The sequence below is a fragment of the Filicampus tigris genome, chromosome 15, assembly GCF_054856515.1.
Source record: "Filicampus tigris isolate MCC_2025a chromosome 15, RoL_Ftig_1.0, whole genome shotgun sequence".
Lineage (NCBI taxonomy): Eukaryota > Metazoa > Chordata > Actinopteri > Syngnathiformes > Syngnathidae > Filicampus > Filicampus tigris.
In genome coordinates this window covers 3,149,187-3,171,931 of record NC_141231.1, presented here as the reverse complement: position 1 = coordinate 3,171,931, position 22,745 = coordinate 3,149,187, and the positions used below count along the sequence as shown (strand labels likewise).

The 22,745-nt window shown below is 39.9% G+C and overlaps 1 protein-coding gene across 2 annotated transcripts in view; it reads left to right on the top strand.

Annotated features, from left to right (window-relative positions):
- Positions 1–22,745, top strand: part of dcc (DCC netrin 1 receptor) — a 368,958-nt gene that overhangs the window by 127,879 nt on the left and 218,334 nt on the right. For both annotated transcript variants that reach the window (XM_086054077.1, XM_086054076.1), the window contains exon 5: positions 899–1,035. In XM_086054077.1, coding sequence (XP_085910203.1) covers positions 899–1,035 — 137 coding nt within the window. The remainder of the gene's footprint in view (positions 1–898; positions 1,036–22,745) is intronic.

Genomic DNA, 22,745 nt, shown 5'->3' with positions numbered 1-22,745 from the left:
ACCATCCACGGGCATTAAGGCAAGCACCAAATTTCTTACGCCAGCCCTAGCTGGCCGGCATCCACCAGTAGCAGCCACCATGATGGAGGCCACGGATGAGCGTGCGCCTAGCCTGTCGGGCTGGCCGCTGCCACAGACGCTCCAAAGACCAGTCCTGGCTAGTATGCCTGTCTAAAAGCTTAAAGACCTGCAATTCTAAGTCGACACAGCCCGGAACCCAAACTCTGTAACCTGACGAGACAATTTCACAAGGACTCACCAGTTGCATCTGCTGTCGTTGAAAAAAAGCACTCCTAGTGCATCTGCGATATTCCAACCTGTCCATTCATTTTGTCCTTTTTATCAAAGTGAGATGTGTGTTCACTTGGATGGTATATTGACTGATTAAGTGCAGCCAGCTACGGTCCTGTCATCTTGGCTGCGTAAACAAATACGCGCGGGCATCAGTCACGTGACATCCGGAGCTCTGTCACGGGAACTTCCTCTACATGGGGATTGGCTGAAAATTGTCATAATATATGGTATGGGTCTGTGATTGTGATTGGATGCAATGATGACATGATTGACTGACAAATAAACAAATGACAGAATCATGTGGAATTGAATGCCTTACGATAGGCCCCCCTGGAGCGGGCTTCGTGTACTGCAACAGCAAGTGACCCTCTCTACGGCCACGGCGTTGCACAGAATAGCCTGTGGCTTGGTCAATTCATGGCAAGAATGTAAAGTGATTAACAGAAAAATCACCATGTTAATTTATCTATTTGTTTATTTTTATATATTTTTTTCAATTCCAATAGGCCCCGACTTCCGTAGGCCCCTGGGCAAAAGCCCAGGTAAGCCCGTTGGTAAGTGCAGCTCTGATCATTAAATAATACAAACCCACTTCTCCCTGTAGGAATAAGAAGTATTCCCTGCTGGCTGGCAGCAATCTAATCATCAGGAGTGTCACTGATGACGACTCTGGCAGTTTTACCTGTGCTGCTGCCAACAAGAACCACAACATCTCTGCAAGTGCAGAACTGAGTGTGCTGGGTGAGGAACTACTTCTTATTCATATATATTTTTGTGCGTATGTATTTTTATTTTTGATGTTAACAATAAGATACGCCTGGAAAATATGATATCAAGAAAAGAGAAAGGATATTGTGCAACATATCAACACCGAACAAGGTATACCAGAATTTGCCCTGAAATATGGACAAAAAAATGTCTGTATTGCTTTATAGTTAATTAGAGTGAAGTTTTTATTTAAATACTTAGTAAAACATCGTATTATTTTCAGAGATTGAATGATTGATTGGGCGATCTAATGGTTCAGGGGATCAAGTTCTGTTCCCAAAGAGTCCTACAATGCTAGTCCAACTGAACCCACTTAAATGACAATCTATAAAACCTAAAGGAAGCGTCATAGCCATATCTGTGCTCAGTTAAAAGTTGCACCACTTTGGAAAGCCCCCACGGGAAGAAACAAAACAAATCCCAACTGGAAACTGTTAACGCTCTCACATACCCAAAATAATACTGTACAAAAGGAAAATAGAGCAAAAAGTCATCCTTATCCCTCCACTGGGGGAACCTCCTCTTACACTCTGAAGAGTATCCCGGGGGGAAAAGAATCACATCCAAAATCAAAATGCTGTCATAAAATATGTAATGTAAACCTTGTGTTTGCTTCTGGAGGTTTTCATAAATAAAATATGTTTGCATTTATTGCCTCTTGGCAGCTTGTGCCTTTAGATGCACTCAGCATTCAGACGTGTGTGCATTTATATATATATATATATATATATATATATATATATATATTTATATATACACATCCATTATCTATACCGCTTATCCTCACAAGGGTCACGGGCGTGCCTACTGCCCGATGACTGCTGGGATAGGCTCCGCATGCCCCGCGACCCCTGTGAGGATAAGCGGTATCGATAATGGATGGATGGATATATATATATATATATATATATATATATATATATATATATATATATATATATATATATATATATATATATATATATATATATATATATGAATGAATGACAAAACAGACAGATGTTTCTTAGTTGTTTAACATCAGTGCAAATTAACTAATGAAATGGAAGTTACAGAACTGCTATTATCCACTAATTTTTGACAAATAAAAAAAAAACACAAATCATCTCAATTTTGATATCCCCTTGAAAGTAATGATTATTCCCTGTCTCTCTTTGCATAAGTCATACTAGCCTGAGGCAGATTTTTGTTCAAAAAATTGAAAACATTGAATCAAAGGCCACAATGGCATTGCTTTCAAGTTCCGTGTACCCTTCGACACCCTAAGTTCCTCCTAGTTGTAAGTGTACATTATTGATTGTCCATATGTGCCTTTGAATTGGCTGGCAAAAAATTGATCATTCACAATATTCTGACTAAATGTATTAACCCTTTAAGGCCAGGAATGCATAATCGCGTTTTTACCACTAAAGCCGCTAGCGCCGTTGTGTCTTTCTACCCTTGAAGCCGGGAGAGCATTTACATCATTTTCTTTTGTAAATTTTTCTCGGTCTCTTAGCCAATGAAATGCATCAGAATATACATGTGAAGGTGTTGTGACCCCTCGGAGGATGTCGCAGAATTTTTGGGATCATAATGGCGGACACGCAGACAATTGCGGGAGCTCTGAAATAAGTAACGGCAGTGATATAGACGACACACGTGTGAACTTTGAACCAGTGGAACCAATTGAATGTGATATATGGTTAAGATATGTTTGTAGACAATGACGATATTGATGTCTTTGTTACAGAATAGAGGATGGTAATTACCACTTGATTTTTAAAATGAAAAATAGTGCTTCTCTTGCACTGACACTATTTTTACAACTTTGATTGAAGCAGTATATAATGATAAACTCGGGCCTGTTTAAAAGCCACCTGTCTAAGCTCTCAAATTCTTTTGAAATTATGCGTCTATCTGCTACAGCGGCTGAAATATCAAATATTTTGTAGGTGTTGAATTTCTGGGAGGACATCAGGTTTAAGAGGGTGATAGGTTTTAGATTAGGTTTTGGAGAGATGTTGAGCCAGGCGCTTTAGGCCTTAATGGGTTATTAGGACAACAGTTGTCAGTAAATCCAAAATGTTGTCTTTGTGTCCCATCAATACTATTAGCCTGGACATTTTCCTAAATTACTCTGCTGCATGCTACTGTTCTATGTTCATTATGGAAATGGATATTCAAATATATACCTTCAGGTACTTTATCACAAGAGGCACATTTTTCTTAGCTATCTATAGTAATCCTGGGAGGAAAAGAGAACTGTCTGTGGACACTGTATATGCTAAAGCGGTGGCCTCCATTCTATGCTATGATCACAGCTTATGCTATGACATGATTATTTTATGATCAGGCTTGGGGTGAGTCAGCTTTTTTTTTACCTGCCCTGGAAAACAAATTAGCAGGTGTTACCTCTAGGTAACTGTAATTGCTGCTATGCGGGTTTCCACCAAACAGGGCAGTAGACAAGTTCTGTTAGGATTTCCCCATATGTTGTGCAGCTGATCTTGTGTCAGCATAGCAGAAAGCTGCATGATCAAGATCACGTGTGACTCTCCAGTTAATTAAATGGCACATTAAAAAATATGTTTATTTCTGTTAAGTCCCCACAAAGCGCACGGTGAAATGAACAAACAGTTGTAATAGTTGGACAAATCAAGCCATTGGAACTGGATTGGAAAAAAAAAAGATAAGATAAGATACACATTACAAAGTTCTTATAGTTGTGCTGGAAATATATACTAGAAAAGACATACTATAGCTTTGCTTGGGCTCTGAGACTTATCTGACTTGGTCACGCTGAACAAGAAGGTGTCTCAACAAGCAGAGAAAAATTAAAATGCATTTCTGATCATTAAAACAAAAGTCCACCATTATTGCAAACATTAGTCGAAATGAATGACTCCTCTCTAACAGACACCTGCTATTGTGAAATGCCTGAGGCTACTTTTTGAGAAAATGTGCTATGTCTATAATGTTCAAATAAGATGTGTATTATGGAAGGGAGTATGAAAAATAATTTACCAAACAAATGTGAATTTACTAAAAAAAACATAAACTTCAATCAAATACCGTGGGAGCATGAATGTTGGAAACGTCAACTTCCTTGACTGTTATTTGTGATTTATGGATCCAAAAATTAGGTTTCATATCCAGTGGCACAAATTTACTGTCATCCAGTTACTTCTCTCAGTGGTATATTTGTAGTGATACAAAGGTAGACAACTGATGATTGAGTAAAAAAAAAAAAAAAAAGTTTATTCTGTTGCAAAAAAGCAAATGCTGTGCTCCAGGAAGTGCGTTTGAATCTGAAATGGATCTGAATGTGGTCTCGTCAGCAAACTGACACATGTATTTGACAATATCACTATACAATGTCTGCATCAGAGTTGACTTTAAATTGAATGCACTTGCAATCAGGATCAGGATCTTATTTGTTTCCATGAACAAGGTTGAAATCAAATAGAAGCAGCTGCTGTTTGTTCTACTCAGGAGAAAATCTCCAAATTAACCTTCGGGTGTTTGCAGTTTCCCCCCAGCTGGGCCTCTCCACTCCTCTGTCCTTTCATGCCTTTGTCTCAGCATCCTCTCAGAGTGTGTCTGTGTTCGCATCACATTCATTTTCTGTTTACACACGCCCGTAATCAGTCACTCCCTGCAAACACAATCATGTTATTTTCAATAAGAAGCAGCAGCATCAATCTTCTGATGAGAGTAATTGTCTGAGTGAAGCATGACATCAATAGTGCGATGCAATATTAGGTTCAGCATTTTAAGGATCCAAAACTGCATCCTGACAAAACCTTTAAAATATGCAATGTTTTATATACATTCTATATGTGAACAACATGGTCAAAAATGTTCAGTTGAAGGTCATTCTTTTTAAAATTCTTTAAAGTTCACTTCCAGGAATTCAATATGACCTTGCATAAAACGTCTTCTCACAGCATGAAAATCCAACACTTACAAAAAGACGTCCTCGGCATACATTATGTGAATAAAGTCAATTTCTCAGTCGTCTGACTCATTTATGAATCTGGACTGATTTCAAGTTTGGTCAGGCCATCACAGATGGGCACTTGACCGTATTTTGCCCGTCTGTCCTCCATCCTCCGTCTGCGACCTGGGCACCCTTCCATCCTCGTCCCTCCGAACTCATTCGTCCTTTTAAGGGGCTTCCGTCCTTGCATTCCGTCAGTCCGCATTAAAAAAAGCGGCCGTGCATGCCCTGGGAGAGATGCAAATGGTAGAGGTTTCATGATTCAATAGCTGGCTATTCCTATTCACATCCACTTACCGCCATGGAATATCGTGAGTGGATTGAATTATTTAAAACTGTTTAACCAAGATAGCTTATAGGTGTCAGCCACCACCATCGTGACGTGATGGTGATGGTGATGATTATGATGATGATGATGATGATGATGATAATGCGGACAGGGGACATCACGGGAATATTAAGATTGCTTTAGAATGCAATGGTATTGCGATTTATTGAAAAATGTTTGCGTTAAATTGCAATAAGTTATTTCAAAATAAAATAATTATTGCAAAATAAGGTTATTTTAGGGGGAAACTAAAGACTTCCACTTCCAGGTCGTATGGCGGCGTTGACAGAGATTTTTACACTCAAGATATGTCCCAGACCCAGACAAGGACATACTTCGCATGCAAAGGAATAGTAAGGTCATGTCATGTCATCTTCCAAGCCGCTTATCCTATATAGGGTCGCGGGGAGTTGCTGGAGCCTATCCCAGCCGTCAATGGGCGAAGGCAGACTACACCCCGAACTGGTCGCCAGCCAGTCGCAGGGCACACATAGACACTGTCACTGAGCGGGAATTGATCCCACGCTGCCCGCACACAAGTCAGGCGTGTGTACCACTACACTATCAGCGGACACGGAATAGTAAGGTTTGTACAGTAAATGTTAACAGTCAGTCAACAAAACAAAATTGCTATCCGTGATTACACACACAAGGCAGGTCGGGCGTGTTTCTGTCAGACAGTGGGATGGAGTCCTGGTATTACATCTGTTGAACCACTAAAGGGCAGACTATACCTGTGAGCGCAATGTTTAAGAATGGAAAGCACATTGGAGAGTTGTGGCAGGCAGGTGGTTGCGTGGGATCGCAGAAGAGAAGGGTGGTCTTGCTTTTTAGAAAAAAACAAAAACAAACTTGACCTGGTTAGGGATGAATAAAGCAGTGTTTTTCAAACTGTGTGCCGTGGCACACGGGTGTGGTGTCAGGTGTGCCGTGGGAAATTTTCTAATTTGTGTGCCCATGTGGTCTAGCGCCTGACAGCGTAATCATGTCTTTACTACATTGTAGTACCCTTCCATACCAGCAGGTAGCAGCAGCAGGTACCCAATTGTCTTTGTTTAGAGACAAGCAAATTAGTGGCACATGTTTATCCAAACTATAACTATCAAGATGAAACATTATAAAATACGTTTTTCTTTTATTTATTTTCTGTATTTAATTCCTATTCAAGACGTTATAATACAATATAACATAATTTTTCAATGTTAAAAAATGCTTATATAAACATTATAACACTTATCTTGTTAAAATAAGCCTTTTTTTTCACAATTTCAGTTGCTGGTGTGCCGCGGGATTTTTTCAATGAAATAAATGTGCTTTGACTCAAAACAGTTTGAAAAACACTGGAATAGAGGCATGGACGAAAACCCACCTCCGGCCTTGCTTAGTCCGTCCGTTTTTAAAAGATTTCCTCCGTCTGTCCAAAAAATGGGCCGTTCCATTCCAGGGACGGAATGCTCATCTCTGTTAGCCATGCAGTATATATATATACAAGTATAGGGTGATACGGGCAACAATTGGGTTCTCCCCACTTAGCATGTGACCACCGAATGGATTCTTGGCTTGTCAAAAATGTAGTCAGTCCCAACAGCGATCTATTACAGTAGAAGCAGAGTTATGACTGGATTCTCCAACCTCCGAGCTGTTTCCACTCAACAAAGAGTTTGAATATCGCTAATCAATCTGGTGACCGGTTGTTGTGTTGCCTGATAAATGGTATCTTGGTTGACAGTTCAACAGCTGTAAACAAGTCACCCGACTCACCAGAAGCGTCAACTTTCTTCCTCCCCATTCTCCAAATCTGCTCCTTTTTTTGTCGCGGTCATGGCTGGTAAAGGAAGCTGGCAGTGTTGTATACCACTCGCTCCCACGGATTGCAATGATATTGTCGCACATTGTTTTTATGTCCCCACGCTGTGTGTGTGACGGTGTAAGTATGTTCTTGATGCCAATAGACTGTCACCAACACAATGGCGCCAAAGAAGATGATTTGACGGTCCTAAAACAGTGGTGACAAACTGTAATAATTTGTTTTGTAAAGCATTAGAAAAAGATAATTGTAATTTAGTGATGACGAAAGTGTGGTTAAAATCACGATGACTGAGTGACGGAGTGACAGTGACAGATGTGGTTGGCTTGAAATAGTGACGGACTGACGATGATGAATGGGTAGCCCTGCCACTGGCGAATCACGAATGATGGGCAGGCAAAATTTACAGATGCGCCCACCTCTGTAAAATGGAAATGCCTTCCTTCTACTTCTTGATTGCTTTTGACAGTCAGCAAGTTTGAAATTGTACTTCTGGTGTTGAAAGGGTTCATGTGGAACTGCAACAACTCAAATGTAAAGAGTGAGCAGTCAATTTGTGGTCTGAGTCTCTCAGTCGTCCATTTTGTGTGAGCAAGTCTCTCGTTAGCTTTGACCTTCTGTTGCAGGCTATTAATCTCATGCAGTGTCAGTTGAAATTAATAACTGTAAACTGTAAAATCACACTCTGCATGCTGCAGCTTTATAAACAGTATACTTCTGTCTGCTTTGCACTTGGTTCAATGTCCTCCCTGTGGTTCTGTAAACACTTGACACAAGACACTTGGTGTAAATCTGCACGGGGGCAAGTTAGACCATGTGTTGGTAATCGGGCAGTCGCATGCCAGGGCACCTACAATGGGTCATAAGGCCGGTTTGCATGAACACACAAAAAAGTAGCTTCTTCTCATTCCTATAAATATTGTGCACTTTCATCTCAAATGGATACACCTCAGCATTGTCACAGTGGATTATTGTCAGCATTGTCACAGTGGGCTGGTGATGACCCAATATAACTATCCCCACCCCCAATCAAATGTTTCAAAAATTGCGTTAGACCAGCAGTCTAACTACTGTGTCGGACTTTGACATGGTCCCAGCTGACGTAAAGTTAGACAAACTGCCAACAAATTGTCAGATGCGTGTTATCGTTATCAGGCTTACCAGAGTTTGCTGATGAGCTGATGATTTTAATCAGGTGTGTTGGAGGAGGGAGACATCTAAAACATGCTGGACAGGGCCCCTCGAGGACCGGAGTTGGAAACCCCTCCTTTAAAGTATATACATGTAGGCTACTCTTCCTGGCTGACGTATGGCTTAATGTACGTCCGATTCTGGTTCTATTTAGCGAGTAGATTGTCTGTCAGGAGTCTGAAGACTTAGCAATGTGCTTGCTATTTTGTTGGATGTTCTTCCCTTTAATGTGGTTCCAGCCAGACGGTTGTGAAAAGTGGACTCAAACACCCCAAGCACTTAATTCCATTGTGAAATGCGCTAGTCCTGTCATTCTTATGTTAGCTCAGCAATTAGCATGGCTTTTCTTTCTTTCCTTGTTATGCCTTTGTGAGAGCGATACTTGTCAAATGTGTAGGTTATTCTCCATCACGGAGGTGATGATTACTGACTCAGGAGCAAGTCCACATGTTAAGCCACACTAGTAGCCAGTGAAGCTTGTTGCTAGCTAGCTTGTTGGTTTTTAGATAGCGTTGAGCTTGCCTTCGACCGCCTACATCCCGTGTGAAGGTGACGAAAGCGCGTTGCTACAACATTAACATGCTTGCATCTAGCTCAGATAAGCTTTTTGGGTCAGTCTCTGTGGTTTGGAAACGCAAAATCTATATTTCTTAGTTTTGCTTTTCAATGTGTTTCAATGAAGCGCAAAATGCAAATTTGACCCGCAAACTATGATGTGAAATCGCTTATTTCAAGCCTTACATGACCAAACTCAAAAACAGATGAGCTGTGATTGGCCGTTACCTACGCCCTGAGCAACTGTGATGTCATTTTCAGTCGGCAACAAGTGGCAAATTGTCTGCCCTCTGAGATGGATAAAAAAAACAGTGTATTTTGCTGCCTAATTTATATTCCACAAATGCAATATTAATCAGGATGCCATGTTTAGACTGGTTGGTGCGCACAAAACACATAAATTAAAAAAAAAAAAAAGTTTGAATTGACTTTAAATTCAGACCAGGAGAAGTGTGAGACATTTATAATTAACTGCAAACAGATCAAGTGGGCATTTGGAGGCCGCCATCCTCCCTAATCATTAATGTCTGTATGTGACAACGCCCACGCACAGCTGTGCCTCGGCCCAGGGGGCTGTTTTAAAAGATATAATAAATATCATGATAATAATGATGCACTCAATGAATTGACTTCTACAATGATTCATAGGGTTTGTCACATGCTGCTCTAATAGTTTTTAATAAAATGCGATGACATTAAGCACATGTCAGTGGAGTGCAAAATGCCGGTACCTCGATCAAATTCACCAAAATCACATTACACCACCTGCGCCACAACTTAGACCTGCTCCGAGGTGTAGTCTACTTTCGGTTACAAAATTGTCAGATGCACTGGGGGGCATGTAAAAGAAAATGCCCTCGGTCCACCAGAATGCCCAGCATGGCGCAGCACCAAATTCCCAAAGATGGAAACGAGACTTGCATGTGCCAGTTTTTACGGCAAGCACATGGATGCTGTATACGAAAATAAAGCCCTGTATCTTAAATGTATATTAAAACGTGCTAAACATTTACTCCAGATGTCATGAGTTGAGAATGAATTCAGTTTTCCATTTGTGAAATTATTGAAGAAATATATTTTTTTATCATGGTTTTTCACTCTATAAATTGTCATGTCACGTATTAGCCTATATTCAATTAAGCTGTTTTTTTATCCAAGTGAAGGCTGTTGAAGAATGATTGTTTGTCATGGCTTGGTGATAATATTTGTATGCTCACTCCACAAGGCAGTGACCATGATTAGATGATAAGGATAATGAATGTACGTTATGTCCTATAATAATGAGAGCGACCCGGCTCATTAGCTAGTTACTATTAGAAACCTAATGAACCCAGAAAAAGGCAAACAGCACTAGCACAGGTGCTATTACTCATGTCACTGCCCATTTCACTTAAATGTATAAATATGATAAAATCCTACATGTTGCATGAAACTTGAAATAAAATGTTACACCTGTGTAAGTAAGGAATGTAATTGTGTTTTGCAAAATTAGCTCACATTCATTTAAAGTGTCATCATTAGTAATATGTTGCGCCGGTAAAATATTACGTAATTGCCTCTATCGTTATTTATTATGGATTTGAGCAACACATTCATGACAGCATACTTTGGAAAGCTTGGAAAAGTAATGAGCAGATATTTAAGTATACAGTATATATATAGTATATGTTCTTTAAAGTATTGTACACATAATTTCCAAACAAGTTTTGTTTAACCATAACATTTGCCTGTGAATCAATATATATCATTTTAAATGTTGATAAGGATAGATTACATTTTTCTAAATCTCTATGTATAGATAGCAGTAGGTGATGACCGAACCCTAATACCATCACAATATCTATGCTGGACATCAGAGTCCAATATCTCCTCCCTGGCCTATATGCGGTCTTTAACAACAATGAGCCACTCGCTACTCATAACGGGTATGTAACCAATCTTTTTTCATAAATTGGCTACGTTTAAATGTGTAACAGTTTTACTCAACTTACATTTTTATCTCTGCCATGACCAGCTGGAAGCATCTCATCTGTTATCAGTGTAATTTATCATCTGTGCGGTTACTGTTTGTGATGCGTGAAAAGGCCGTTTAGAAATATGGGTTATGTCATGTTAAAATGCATTTGAATGGATCATATGCACCCCCCGCCCCCCACCCCGTGAAAAAAATAAAAATAAAAATAAAAAAATATATATATAAAAAAAAAAAAAATATATATATATATATATATATATATATATATATATATATATATATATATATATATATATATATATATATATATTGCGATTTTTCTGACAGATATTGCAATTTCAATTTCATATGTGGTTTTCTTGATATCAAGCTTCACGGCAGTATTCGCAATGTACAGTAGCATTTACAAAGCCGAGACTTTGCAAATGTTTGCCAATTTTGCACACCTCTGTGGGACAATCAGAGTATTACCGCACGAAACAACTGTCGTTGATCAGAGATGGGAAATTCATTTCCAGAAAGTAAAAACCCTGCTACAGTTTGTCTTGAGCCACTGGTTCTTCTACTCAACTGAGCTGGCAGTAATACCACACTACCGGAGACAAATTCCTTCTGGGTTTTACATTCTTGGCCAATGAAGGTGATTCTGATTCTGAAATATGACAGAAAATGTCATCATACCATGAAAAACATTAAAACTATTATTATGTGAGGGAAGCAGTCCTTTATCAAGTCAAGTTTCAAGACAAGACCTATTAAGCACTCCGGTTCGGTACTACTTGCCGTCAAGTATAAATATGCAATTATGTGTGATTATTTGTTCAACACAAAAATGTTTTACATTTTGTACTAATGATGTACATTTTCAAATGTAAGATTATATATGTAAATATTTTTCGCTAGGTACTTAACTGCTTCAAAAACAGAAATTCAGGGCTTAGCAATATGGTGTGGTTATTTAAATGAATGAAAATTACAATGTAAACATTTCCTGTTAAAAAGGGGCAGAGTATCATATTCATTCTTGTCTCTACTTCGTTTCATGTAAACATCCATCCATCCATTATCCTAACCGTTTATCCTCACAAGGGTCGCGGGCGTGCTGGAGCCTATCCCAGCTGTCATCGGGCAGTAGGCGGGGTACAACCGGCACCGGTTGCCAGCCAATCGCAGAGCACAGAGAGACAAACAAACATTCACTCTCACAATCACACCTAGGGGCAATTTAGAATGATCAATAATAACCTTCATTAATTAGTTAATTAACCTATTATGCATGTTTTGGGAATGTGGGAGGAAACCGGAGTACCCGGAGAAAACCCAGGCAGGCACGGGGAGAACATGCAAACTCCACACAGGAAGGCCGGGGCCGGAATAGAACCCACAACCTCTGCACTGTGAGGCGGACGTGCTAACCAGTCGGCCACCGTGCCACCCTCATGTAAACATGTCTGTTTTTTATTTTATGTAATGGGTTACACAAATAATGATAAAAACAGTCGTTTAGCAAAGCTAAATTGATTTGAAATTTTGAGATCCATTATTGTGTAGCTCTCAAAAGTCAGTCCTTCTGGTGCAAAATAGTGCAGATACAAGCAAATAATATTGCTGATATTATTAGTAAATTTTTAATTTCCCTTTGACATTGAGCTCTTCATCATGGTTGATTGAACCATTAGCGTGTTCCAGTGAGTGAGCCTGTGCTAAATTGGTAATGTAGCCGTTGACTTATTTTATGTCAGAATACGTATTAATTGTAATACTAATTTTCTGTTCATAGCTGCGAGCTCCCAGCCCTAACATGGTTCCAACCAGACTTCTGTGAAATGTTTACTGTCATGCCTTTCCACTTATTTTGGGTCTTTCCTGATTGCACTCGATCCCTGCAAAAGAAAATGACTTCCTGGACTATGAGTGACGAGGGGGGGGGCGGGGGACGTGACATGGACACAACTCTTTTTTTTTTTTTTTTTTTTAAATCAGTTCGGAGGTGGTTAGTGTGACCTGTTCACAGTAGTATGCCAGTGATTGGTGAGCGTGGGTGATAAGAGCCTTTTTAAAAAAAAATGCAGCTTTCACAATCTCAAAATCGTGTTGTCTGAGATCGCAATTTCTGTCCCAAAACAATAAATAGTTCAGTTTGGGACAATTGGGATACATTTTTTTTATGAATTGAATGAACCACACACCACTCCAAACTCACTATCATTCATTTGGCTCCCCCACCGAGTCAACTGCTCTTCCTCTTCACCCTGCGGCGTCCAAAGCTGGTTGGCGGCTGCCCAAAGCCGCCATTCCTGAGGCCGGAGCCGCAACCGTAGAGCTGGGGAAGCAGCGACGCTCCATTCTTTTCGCTGGAGACCTCTCATCCAAGTAAATGGGACCCAGTGTGTGAAAGGAGCCACTTCTCCCCAACTCCAGTGCAAAAATGAAAGCGTTTCACTGACGTATGCTCTGAGAGAGTGGGCATGTGTTTAGTCTGCAGGGGTGGTACCGGGGTGGCTGCTCACTTTTTACCGTTTAAAAGTGAGGACCCAGTCGTTTTTATGGATTGGTCGGTGCTGTTTCTTAGAGAGGAGGAATGAGCGGGAATGCTCAAAGATGGGTGAATGGAGGAAAATACCACTTTGGGGGAGTTTTGATGAGAAATTGACATTTTGATATGGCTCAAAGCTCCAAAACGTTGATTTAACATGACATGGGCCCTTTCCATTGGAATTGGTTGCATTTGAGTTTCGAATCTCCTCTTGTTTCAAGCTACAGAGATGTCATCAACAATAACCTCATTCTCCAAATTTGGGGGATTCCATAACGTCATTCTTTTAATGTACTTGTGTATTAGGTGTTTTCAGTAGTTCTGTACTGGTGCTTTTCAATGTAGACAGCTTTGACTTTTTAAAGAAGGGATTGCACCTGAGGCCAACTCTGTGTTGGGCCGCCAATTATGTTAAATGAGGCAACGCAGCTTTTTATTTTAGCATGTTAACCAGTGAGTCGTTATTACAATGGAAATGGAAAGTTTATATTTGATAGATTCTGTGAAACAGTTTCACCATCTCAGAAACGAATCATCTGTGGTTTAAGCTCCCTCTCCTTCTCTCTCTCCCTCTCTCCAACCAACCCCCCACTCGGAGCTGCTTTTTTGGGGATGTGTTTAAGTAGCCACATATTGTTTTCTGTGGTGCAACAATCTTTAGAGTAGTCCATCCATCCATTATCAATACCGCTTATCCTCACAAGGGTCGCGGGGCATGCTGGAGCCTATCCCAGCTGTCTTCGGGCAGTAGGCGGGGGACACCCCGAATTGGTTGCCAGCCAATCGCAGGGCACACAAAGACAAACATCCGCACTCACAATCACACCGGGCAATTTAGAGTGTCCAATCAACTTACCATGCATGTTTTTGGAATGTGGGAGGAAACCGGAGTTCCCGGAGAAAACCCACGCAGGCACGGGGAAAACATGCAAACTCCACACAGGGAGGCCGGAGCTGGAATTGAACCCCCGACCTCCGAACTGTGAGGCGGACGTGCTAACCAGTCCACCACTGTGCCGCCCATTTAGCGTAGTATTGTGGTTAATTTTTCACCAAACAAAGTTGCGAGGTTGCACAAACATTCCTTCCTACCTGTGCATCTGAGTCGCAAGAGCCAGTGTTCAACCGTGCATGAGAGTCAAAATGTGTGAGTGGGGCAGGGGCAAGGTACATCCCCTTGCAAACCGGATGTTGCATCTCAAGGGGCTTATCCCACGTAAATAAAGAATTTTAAACATACAGTATGTTCCCCATGTGTGAGAATTCTCTCAAGGATTCAAATAGATGCCCGCCAGCTATCAAAAATGTTTTTGCGTAATGATGACGGACAGTGTGTTTGGGGATTTTTTTTAGTGATGGGGAAAATGAAGCCACAAGCTGCTTTTGTAAATAAACATATTACATTAGAAAAAAAAAGTAGAAAATAGACAAAGGCATTATTTTCACTTATACAGATCATCTGAAAAACATTAACGCTGATTTCCGATCACATCAATGGATCAGGACAACTCTAGTAGGAATGCATGATGGGGTGAGGTGGGGGTTTGAAGTTGATCACGGAATTGACTGGGCTCCCACCGAGCATCAGAGGTATAAAAAGAGGTGTATATTTCAGCACCCAGGACTCACTGGCTATACCATTCTCTTGGAAGAATGAACACTGACACGCTGATGTCAGCACACATCTAATTATTTTAATGGGGAAAACCGCAACTGCTGAGCAAATGAAGACCTTCATATGGCGACTCTCATGTATGCTTCTGATACACCAATTTACTGGGATAAAAGTGCAAAAACAGCTATGGGGGTTCATCTTCTGCAAACCTGCATCTTCTCCAACCACTGTGAATCACTTTGTGTTTAAAAAACATTTAGAAAAGATACCCTCCGGCTGTGGTGCTAGGTGGCATGCTGCCTCGACTCAGAAACTGTGGCGCAGATGAGAAGACATGAAAGAAAAAGGGGGCAGGGTCACAGACCTCCTGCAGGGAAGGCGACCTCTTCAGTAATCAGAAGGGATGATTTCTGTTTGCCAAAAAAATGTACCAGGCCAACCAGCAGGTGGAATAAACTGTCAAAAATTCTGTCAGATGTTTTAGTTCAATCAATCAATCACATTTTATTTGTATAGCACTTTTCATACATAAAAATGCAACTCAAAATGCTGTAAAACATCCAAAGCAAAACATTAAAAATATATATAATAAAAAAATAAATAAATTAAAAAAAAATCCGTTCATGCCCTCCCTCCCAACAAACCCAAGACAGATATCCATTAGTACATCAGCAATCATTCACACACACCGACACAAAGTGCACAAATGATGTGAAAAAGATGTTTTAGTTCATCATCTGTTGTGGTATTGATGAGAATCACCTCTATTTTGCACATTTTTGATTTCATTTCTGCATCACATCTTTTGTAAGGGTTAAAAAATGTCCCTGGTTCCTTCCCACAGGTCAAGGAATCGCTCCATTTTTTCTGCACAAGGCATAGATGGCTGCTGGACAATAAAACACTTAAAGAAACATTTATGAGATAAGCCCTAATTTGCCAGTATCAGCACATCGTAGCAATTACTTTAATTGCATCACAGATGTTGCATTCACATTAATATCCAAAACAAGGATAGTATTGTTTTCTCCTTGGAACCTAAAACTGGTAACTTGTTTTAGCCTCAGCAGTAAAAGCCACATCTGCATGAACAGTCCCCTGACTGACTCACTTTTGCTCTGTTAACACTGTGTTTAGTATACTCACAAAGCTGCTCGTGAAGCAGTCTGTTCACTATTGTTGTTTGACAGAACTCTTTTTTTTTTTTTTAACCCTACCCCTCAGGCAAGGGTAAACTATGAGTTTGTATGTGTACGGATTAATGCATCTTTGGTCTTGTGTGTTCAGACTGTTTAATCCATCTCAGTCTGTCCAGGGTAGTGCCCCTCCTCAATTCATTCTTCCTGATTGCAGTTTTTTAATGTGGCTGCCCAATCCACCCAGTTGATGAATAAAATCAACCTGACGAGTCCCTTTGTGTCTTAATCTTTGTAATCCAGGATTTGAACGCAATTAAGTTACAGAGCAACGAAAGGGACTTTACATGACTTTTCAGTGTGGCTCGGCTCTGTAGATCACCTTGGTTATCGCTACTATCATTCACTGTTGGAGTTTAAAGCCAAAAAACTGATCAACATGGATTTAGCACACTAAATGTGACCTTGTGGAAAGACATCTTGCCCAGCTTGTCCGAAACAGAACAAATGTATGCTCATCAGTTACAGACATCTGTTCATATTTGCCATCTGTCTCTCTTGGAGTGGCAGACTTTAGGGATATTTGGAATGAATCCTTGGATTGTCATACCTCTTACTGCCTGCTCTGTTGTCCAGCATTTGTAATCCTCACATATTTGGGAATTTATTTTCTGAAGGTAGATATCACATTTTATACAGATTTTCGAACAGAGCCTGAGTTTGAGATTTTAAATGGTAGTTTGTTGTTGGGTTATAGCTTCCACGCTCCTAGTAAAAACATTGTTGCAACTCAAAAATTATTTTACTCTACTTCTCACTGCCACTTCCAATTGTCCTTACTCAACTCAATTCAATATATATATATATATATATATATATATATATATATATATATATATATATATATATATATATATATTAAATAAATTAAACAACTACAATGCAAACTTTAACAGTAAAAAAATTTAAATACTTCTACTACAAATACTCAGAACAAAAGTCAAGAGAGTCAAACTAAAAAAAGCAGCAATGTAACGACAACTAAAATACATCTCATTGCAAAATGTTTTGAAAATAAAGTCAGTAGTTCAAATAGTGTAAACAATACAATGAAAAAACCTTTAACAGTAGAAAAAATACTTCTACTACAACTGTTTCAGACCAAAGGCAAGAGTACAAAAAAAAAAAAAAAAGCAGCAATGTAACGGAAATACAAATATAACAATGTCAAGTGGACAACTATAATACCTTCCATTGCACAATATTTTGAAAATAGTCAGAACGTGCAAATAGAGTAAACAATACAATGTAAAAACCCTTAACACTATAAAAAATGAAATACTTCTACTACAACCACTATTGTTGTTTTTTTTTGGCTGAAAAGCCTCTGCCAGAGTACGTTGTCTCTGTGTCCGCGGGGGTGTTCTGGCTTGGGGATCTCCCTTCCCCTTCCCCCTCCTCCTCACCCCCTCAGCTTCGCTTGCAGCTCGTTGCTCTCTGTAGGGTGAGCTTTTTTCATGTTTATGTAAATTTGTGGTGTTACCACAGTAGCCGAGCACTTTATTACACAAATCACACTTGGCACTGTCCTTTTCTGTTGTTGTAAAAAAAAAAAAAACACTTGCGCACCACTTCTTGTTTGGCTCTATATTGCTTTAGGTTCTGGCTGCTCTCTCACTCTCCTGTCGCCCTCTCTGCCAGGGAGGGGCGAAAAGTGTGCCTGAGAGAGAGTAACAGGAGGCGCTGGGCGAGAGAGGGAGGGGGGTGCGTTATTTACGCAGAGAAGCGGCGCTTTGAGGAAATTGGTGGAGGAGCGAAGTATCGATCCCAGGAGAACAGTATCGATCCGATCAAAGTACTTGCTTAGTATCGATAATATGGATATTTGGATCGATCCGCCAACCCCAAGCAACGGTACGCTAAATCACATTTCGGTTCTGTTCAGTTTCTTGGAAACTTTGGTTCGGTATATTTTCGGTACAAAAAAAAAAAAAGGATTTTTTTTTTTTTTTTTCTAATATGTTGATTTTGAAAAGATGACAAGTAAACGGTATATTCTTTTGAAAAAAATAAAAGTGAACTCTTCGGGTAATATTCTAAGAAATTACACCAGAATAAAGAATACACTAACAATAAAGATCTCTTAATTTTGTAAATAATTAAGACACTGAACTCTTTAAACACTCAGCAGAAACAGCCTATGACTATGACACATCGAAGTATTCAAGTTAAAGACAAGTTGTCATTACAGTACATATATACACTTTTTGTGATGAAAAAAAATACATACAATAACAGTTACAATTATTGCTAACTATATTAAAGCTCTTTTTATAATGAAATATAGTAACTTTAAAGTCTTTATGAAATTATTTACACTTTTTAGGCATTAAAATCTTTGAATGTGCAACAGCATATTGTAACGAATTGGGTTATCTGTGTTGTGGTCGATTTTGTGTTTTGCTGAGTTGCGATGTTTCCGAGGTTCATGAATGCATCGTACGGCTAGTGAGAGGAGCAGCAGAGATGGAAGGAGAGTGCTGTTGTACTTTGTTTTTGGCTAAAAAGACTGCTTACTTCCTTGTCTAAGAAACATTCAAAGTCGGATGATGTTGTTTTAAGTGTTATGTTAGACGTGCTACCCACAGCATAGCCGCCGATCTCATGTAGCAATGTCGGCACACAACTTTGGGACTTATCCACGTACCTTTACCCATCGGCGATTTTAACAGGACACAGCCAGAAGGTTCCCAAACAGGAGACCGCAGTGTACGGGGGACCTTCGAGCGCTGGCTTGTTTGCGTATTCGTTTGCTCCTCTTTAGTGCCGCCGCCCTCCTCTCCCGCGTGCAACAGACAATAGCGCCCGTGCGTAATCTCGTGCTAATAAGTGGACCGAACCGAACGCAAGTGGACCGAACCGATCATGCCATACCGAAACGTATTAAAACACCCAGAAATTAAAATATTTAAACGAATTAATCAAAAAAATTAAACAGAAACCACGATAAATACTACTACTAATAGCAATAAAAGTAATAATAATAAGAGTAATACTAGTAAAAGTAATAGATAAATAGATAAATAAATTGCATGCGGCATACAGGAGGTCCAGGTTTTGATTCCCTCTCGTTGCATAGGCCAACATGTTGAATGAAGTTATTTGGAGATCAGAGAGGACGGCTAAAACGCTTCGATAGTGCAAATGGTTTAGCCCAAGGCAAAAAGAAAGAGTGGAAAGTGTAAAAGAAAGAGTGGAACGTGTGAAACAAAGGTGAAAGTTAACATACTGTAGCTGTTGTAAATGGGCTCTCGATTCACAGGCACACACAACAACAAGCGCCGATATTCCCTATGAAGAATATCTTGGCTGAAATGTTCTAATAGTTAAAAACTGGTTAGTTTGAAAAAACAAACACTAAATGAAAAAAAAATTGCGGAAAATTAAAAGTAAAGGAGAAAGTTTACATGGGCTCCTGATTACTTGGTCAGGTCACCTTTGTGAAAGAAATTCTGATTTGATCATTGCTTAAATAAAGTTTAAATTTATTTATTTTTTTAAAAGGATCACATGAACGCATACATATAAACAGTAGTAAATGCTGTTTGGAGTGTTTTATAAAAAAATCATTTTATATCCGAGGTTTCTTGCCGTGTAATTGTGTGAAGTCCATCTTTTGATCAACTGGGGTTGGCTCTAGTTCATTTGTTACCCTGCACAGGATTATCTTTCATTCACTGTTGCCGGTTATTGACCACTTGTTGAACTCTCTCAGCCTGGTTTGGTTCCATGTCTCTTATTGATATCACATTTGTCAGCTTCCTCAAATTGTTTGTCTGCTGTGGCTTCCTTCCTGCAAACCCGCGCTGTTCCGCCTGACAGACAGCTCTCGCTGAGACAAACAGTTAAGACTGGCCTCAGGTGTCCCATCCCAGTTGTGTGTCTCAACAGGAACAAAACTACACTGGGCTGTCAAACAGCATGGCTTCAGCGTTTATTACCCATAGTAAATATTTACAGTGTAATCCCGCTGCGATGTGACAGAATGAATAGTCTAGTAAGACTAATTAAGCAGTGTGATTTACAATAGCAAATGCATGTATTTTTTGATATTATTCAAAATAAAGTGGAAACTCTAATAATCACCCCAATCCATTCTATGACACTGGTTAACGGCCATCCATCCATTTTCTATATCATTTTTTGTCATTAGGCTCACGGGTGAGTTGGAGCCAACCGAGCTGATTTTGTGCGAGAGGTGGATTACACACTGGACTGGTTGCCAACAAATGACAGGCCACATATCGACAAGCAACTTTTCACATTGCTTTTCAGACTATTTATTTTCAGAACATCTGTGTGCATACGTACACTAACTCTATCTGGTATTTTGGGCATCTAATGTTTTGAATGAATTTGACTCACTGATAGTCAACGCCAGTTTGAAACCCAGTCCGAAACAAAAATTGCCAGGCTGAAAAATCAAGATAGATTTTATTGGCGGGGCACCATCTCGGTCTCCTTTGCCATCAATGGGCATTCATTTGGTAGAATCATGTGCCATTGAAAGGTGTTTCATCAGGTCAGAGTTGCTTGATACCGACGAGGAGAAGCACTTTTGTTCATGGCATAATATTTTATGTATACATTCTTTCCTTTCATTTTCTTTCGGATACGTAGTATCCATACTTACATACTTCACAATTATTATTTCCAATTTTAGATGATGCAATGTATCAGAACACCTCCGATTCAAATATTTGTCCTCTTAATATTGTTTATAATAGTCTTGCTAGATTTGTTCTGATACAACACATCATTCTATTTTTGAATCACTTGATTGGTGTACGCCAAAAGAAGATACTCTCATCTTTAAATGCTATTTCTTTAATTATCTAGTTTTGCTAGTGAAAGTTTAGTCAGACTCGCAGACGGAAGGACGTTTAGAAATAGAGGCAGACCGGCCAATAGATGGGTACTATTTAAAACTATTTAAAAATGACGAATGACGGACGAAGGAAGGGTACCCACTTCCAATAACATCACTTTCTGGTTTCATTTTGTGGTCGTGTTGGCGCGCTCCCAAATTTTGTAACAGCTGATTTTTTTTTGTTTTTGCTTTTTGTGCACGGTATATAGTGAGTAAATGGGTAATTTATTGATTTTGGCTATCTTAGCAAATCGGGCTCATAATCACTGCTACACCTGCAGTGAGCCGGCAGGAAGCATATTTCAATACCGCAATAAAAACGTTCACAGTTTCAGTAGTTTTTCTGCCTGCCATGGCTACAGCCTTAGCTGAAGAGAAGTCGACAGCTGATAGGATGCATCCTCAGCCCCGATGGGGCCTTCATCCCGTGAAGCCACTTGGACTCCCTGTGATGATTAATGATGGACAGCTAGCTCCTTTGGTGGTTACGGAGCTCAAGGTTTAGCTTCATTCCATCCGGCGGCTCGTCAAAGAACAACTTCAGAGTCAGTCACAGAGAGCCAATGCAGCTGCCATCACGACTGACCAGATATTGTAGCCCTGCTTGTTGTTAGCTGTTCAGGGTATGATGAGCGACAAAGGCAATCGACTCCCTGCTGGCACAGCTTCTACTGGACGTCGCTGAATTTGGGGGTCTGCCGCACAGAAAGGACCCCCTGCAGAAGCAATGCTCTCAAACAACCTTCACTTCATCCTCTGGTTGGGTGTGTCCTCCATCTGTTCCCCCTGACTGGCTATAGCCTCTGCAGTCGAATCAACTTGCTTCAGCAACTCCTCGACCCCATTTAGTTGTATGTATTTCTTGTCAGATGTAATGCATGTAACCAATTACAGAAATGTTTCAACAAACATGTTTATCGTAGTTCTCACATTAACTGTCAATCAAGAGCAGAGGTGGGTAAAGCAGCCCAAAACTGATGAATAACTTCTGACATTTGTTCTTTTCATTAGAGAATGCAAAGAATAAAATTTTTTTAAAAATCTTTGCAAATTCAGTCATATTACGGTAATGTGTATTTATCAGTCTTGACAGCCTGTATACACAATATAACAATAGAAAAAGTTTGGTTGGCTTCACATACAAAATTTCATAAAAGTAAATGGTGCCTGTGTTACCCGCCGTGGTAGTATAGCAAAGGAATTAGTTATTTTTGCATCCTGTGTTGTAGTGTTTCAATTGTATGTCAACCATAGCTGGCGAGTATGTATTACATATCTGTGCAAGTGAGAGAGGCTTAAGGATTTGAAGGAATACAACCTGCGGAGGCACTTTCAAACAAAATGTAACTTCGATGCAGTTTATCCCCTCAGTTTGGAAACATGCACACGAAAAAGTTCACAACACAACTACGAGCGAAGCCGGAACCTTCACTTGGTCCTGCCCTACGCAATAGAAGGCAAGTACAGCTTCACTCAGGGTAGCATGGATTCTTGCCAAAAAGAAAAAGCCGTTCACCGATGCGGAGATGATTAAGGACTGCATGCTGGCCACTTACCATTAGGTTGTACCTGCAGCCCAAATTAAAAACCAGATAAAAGCATCTATCAAATTCCATGTTGTTGTTGAA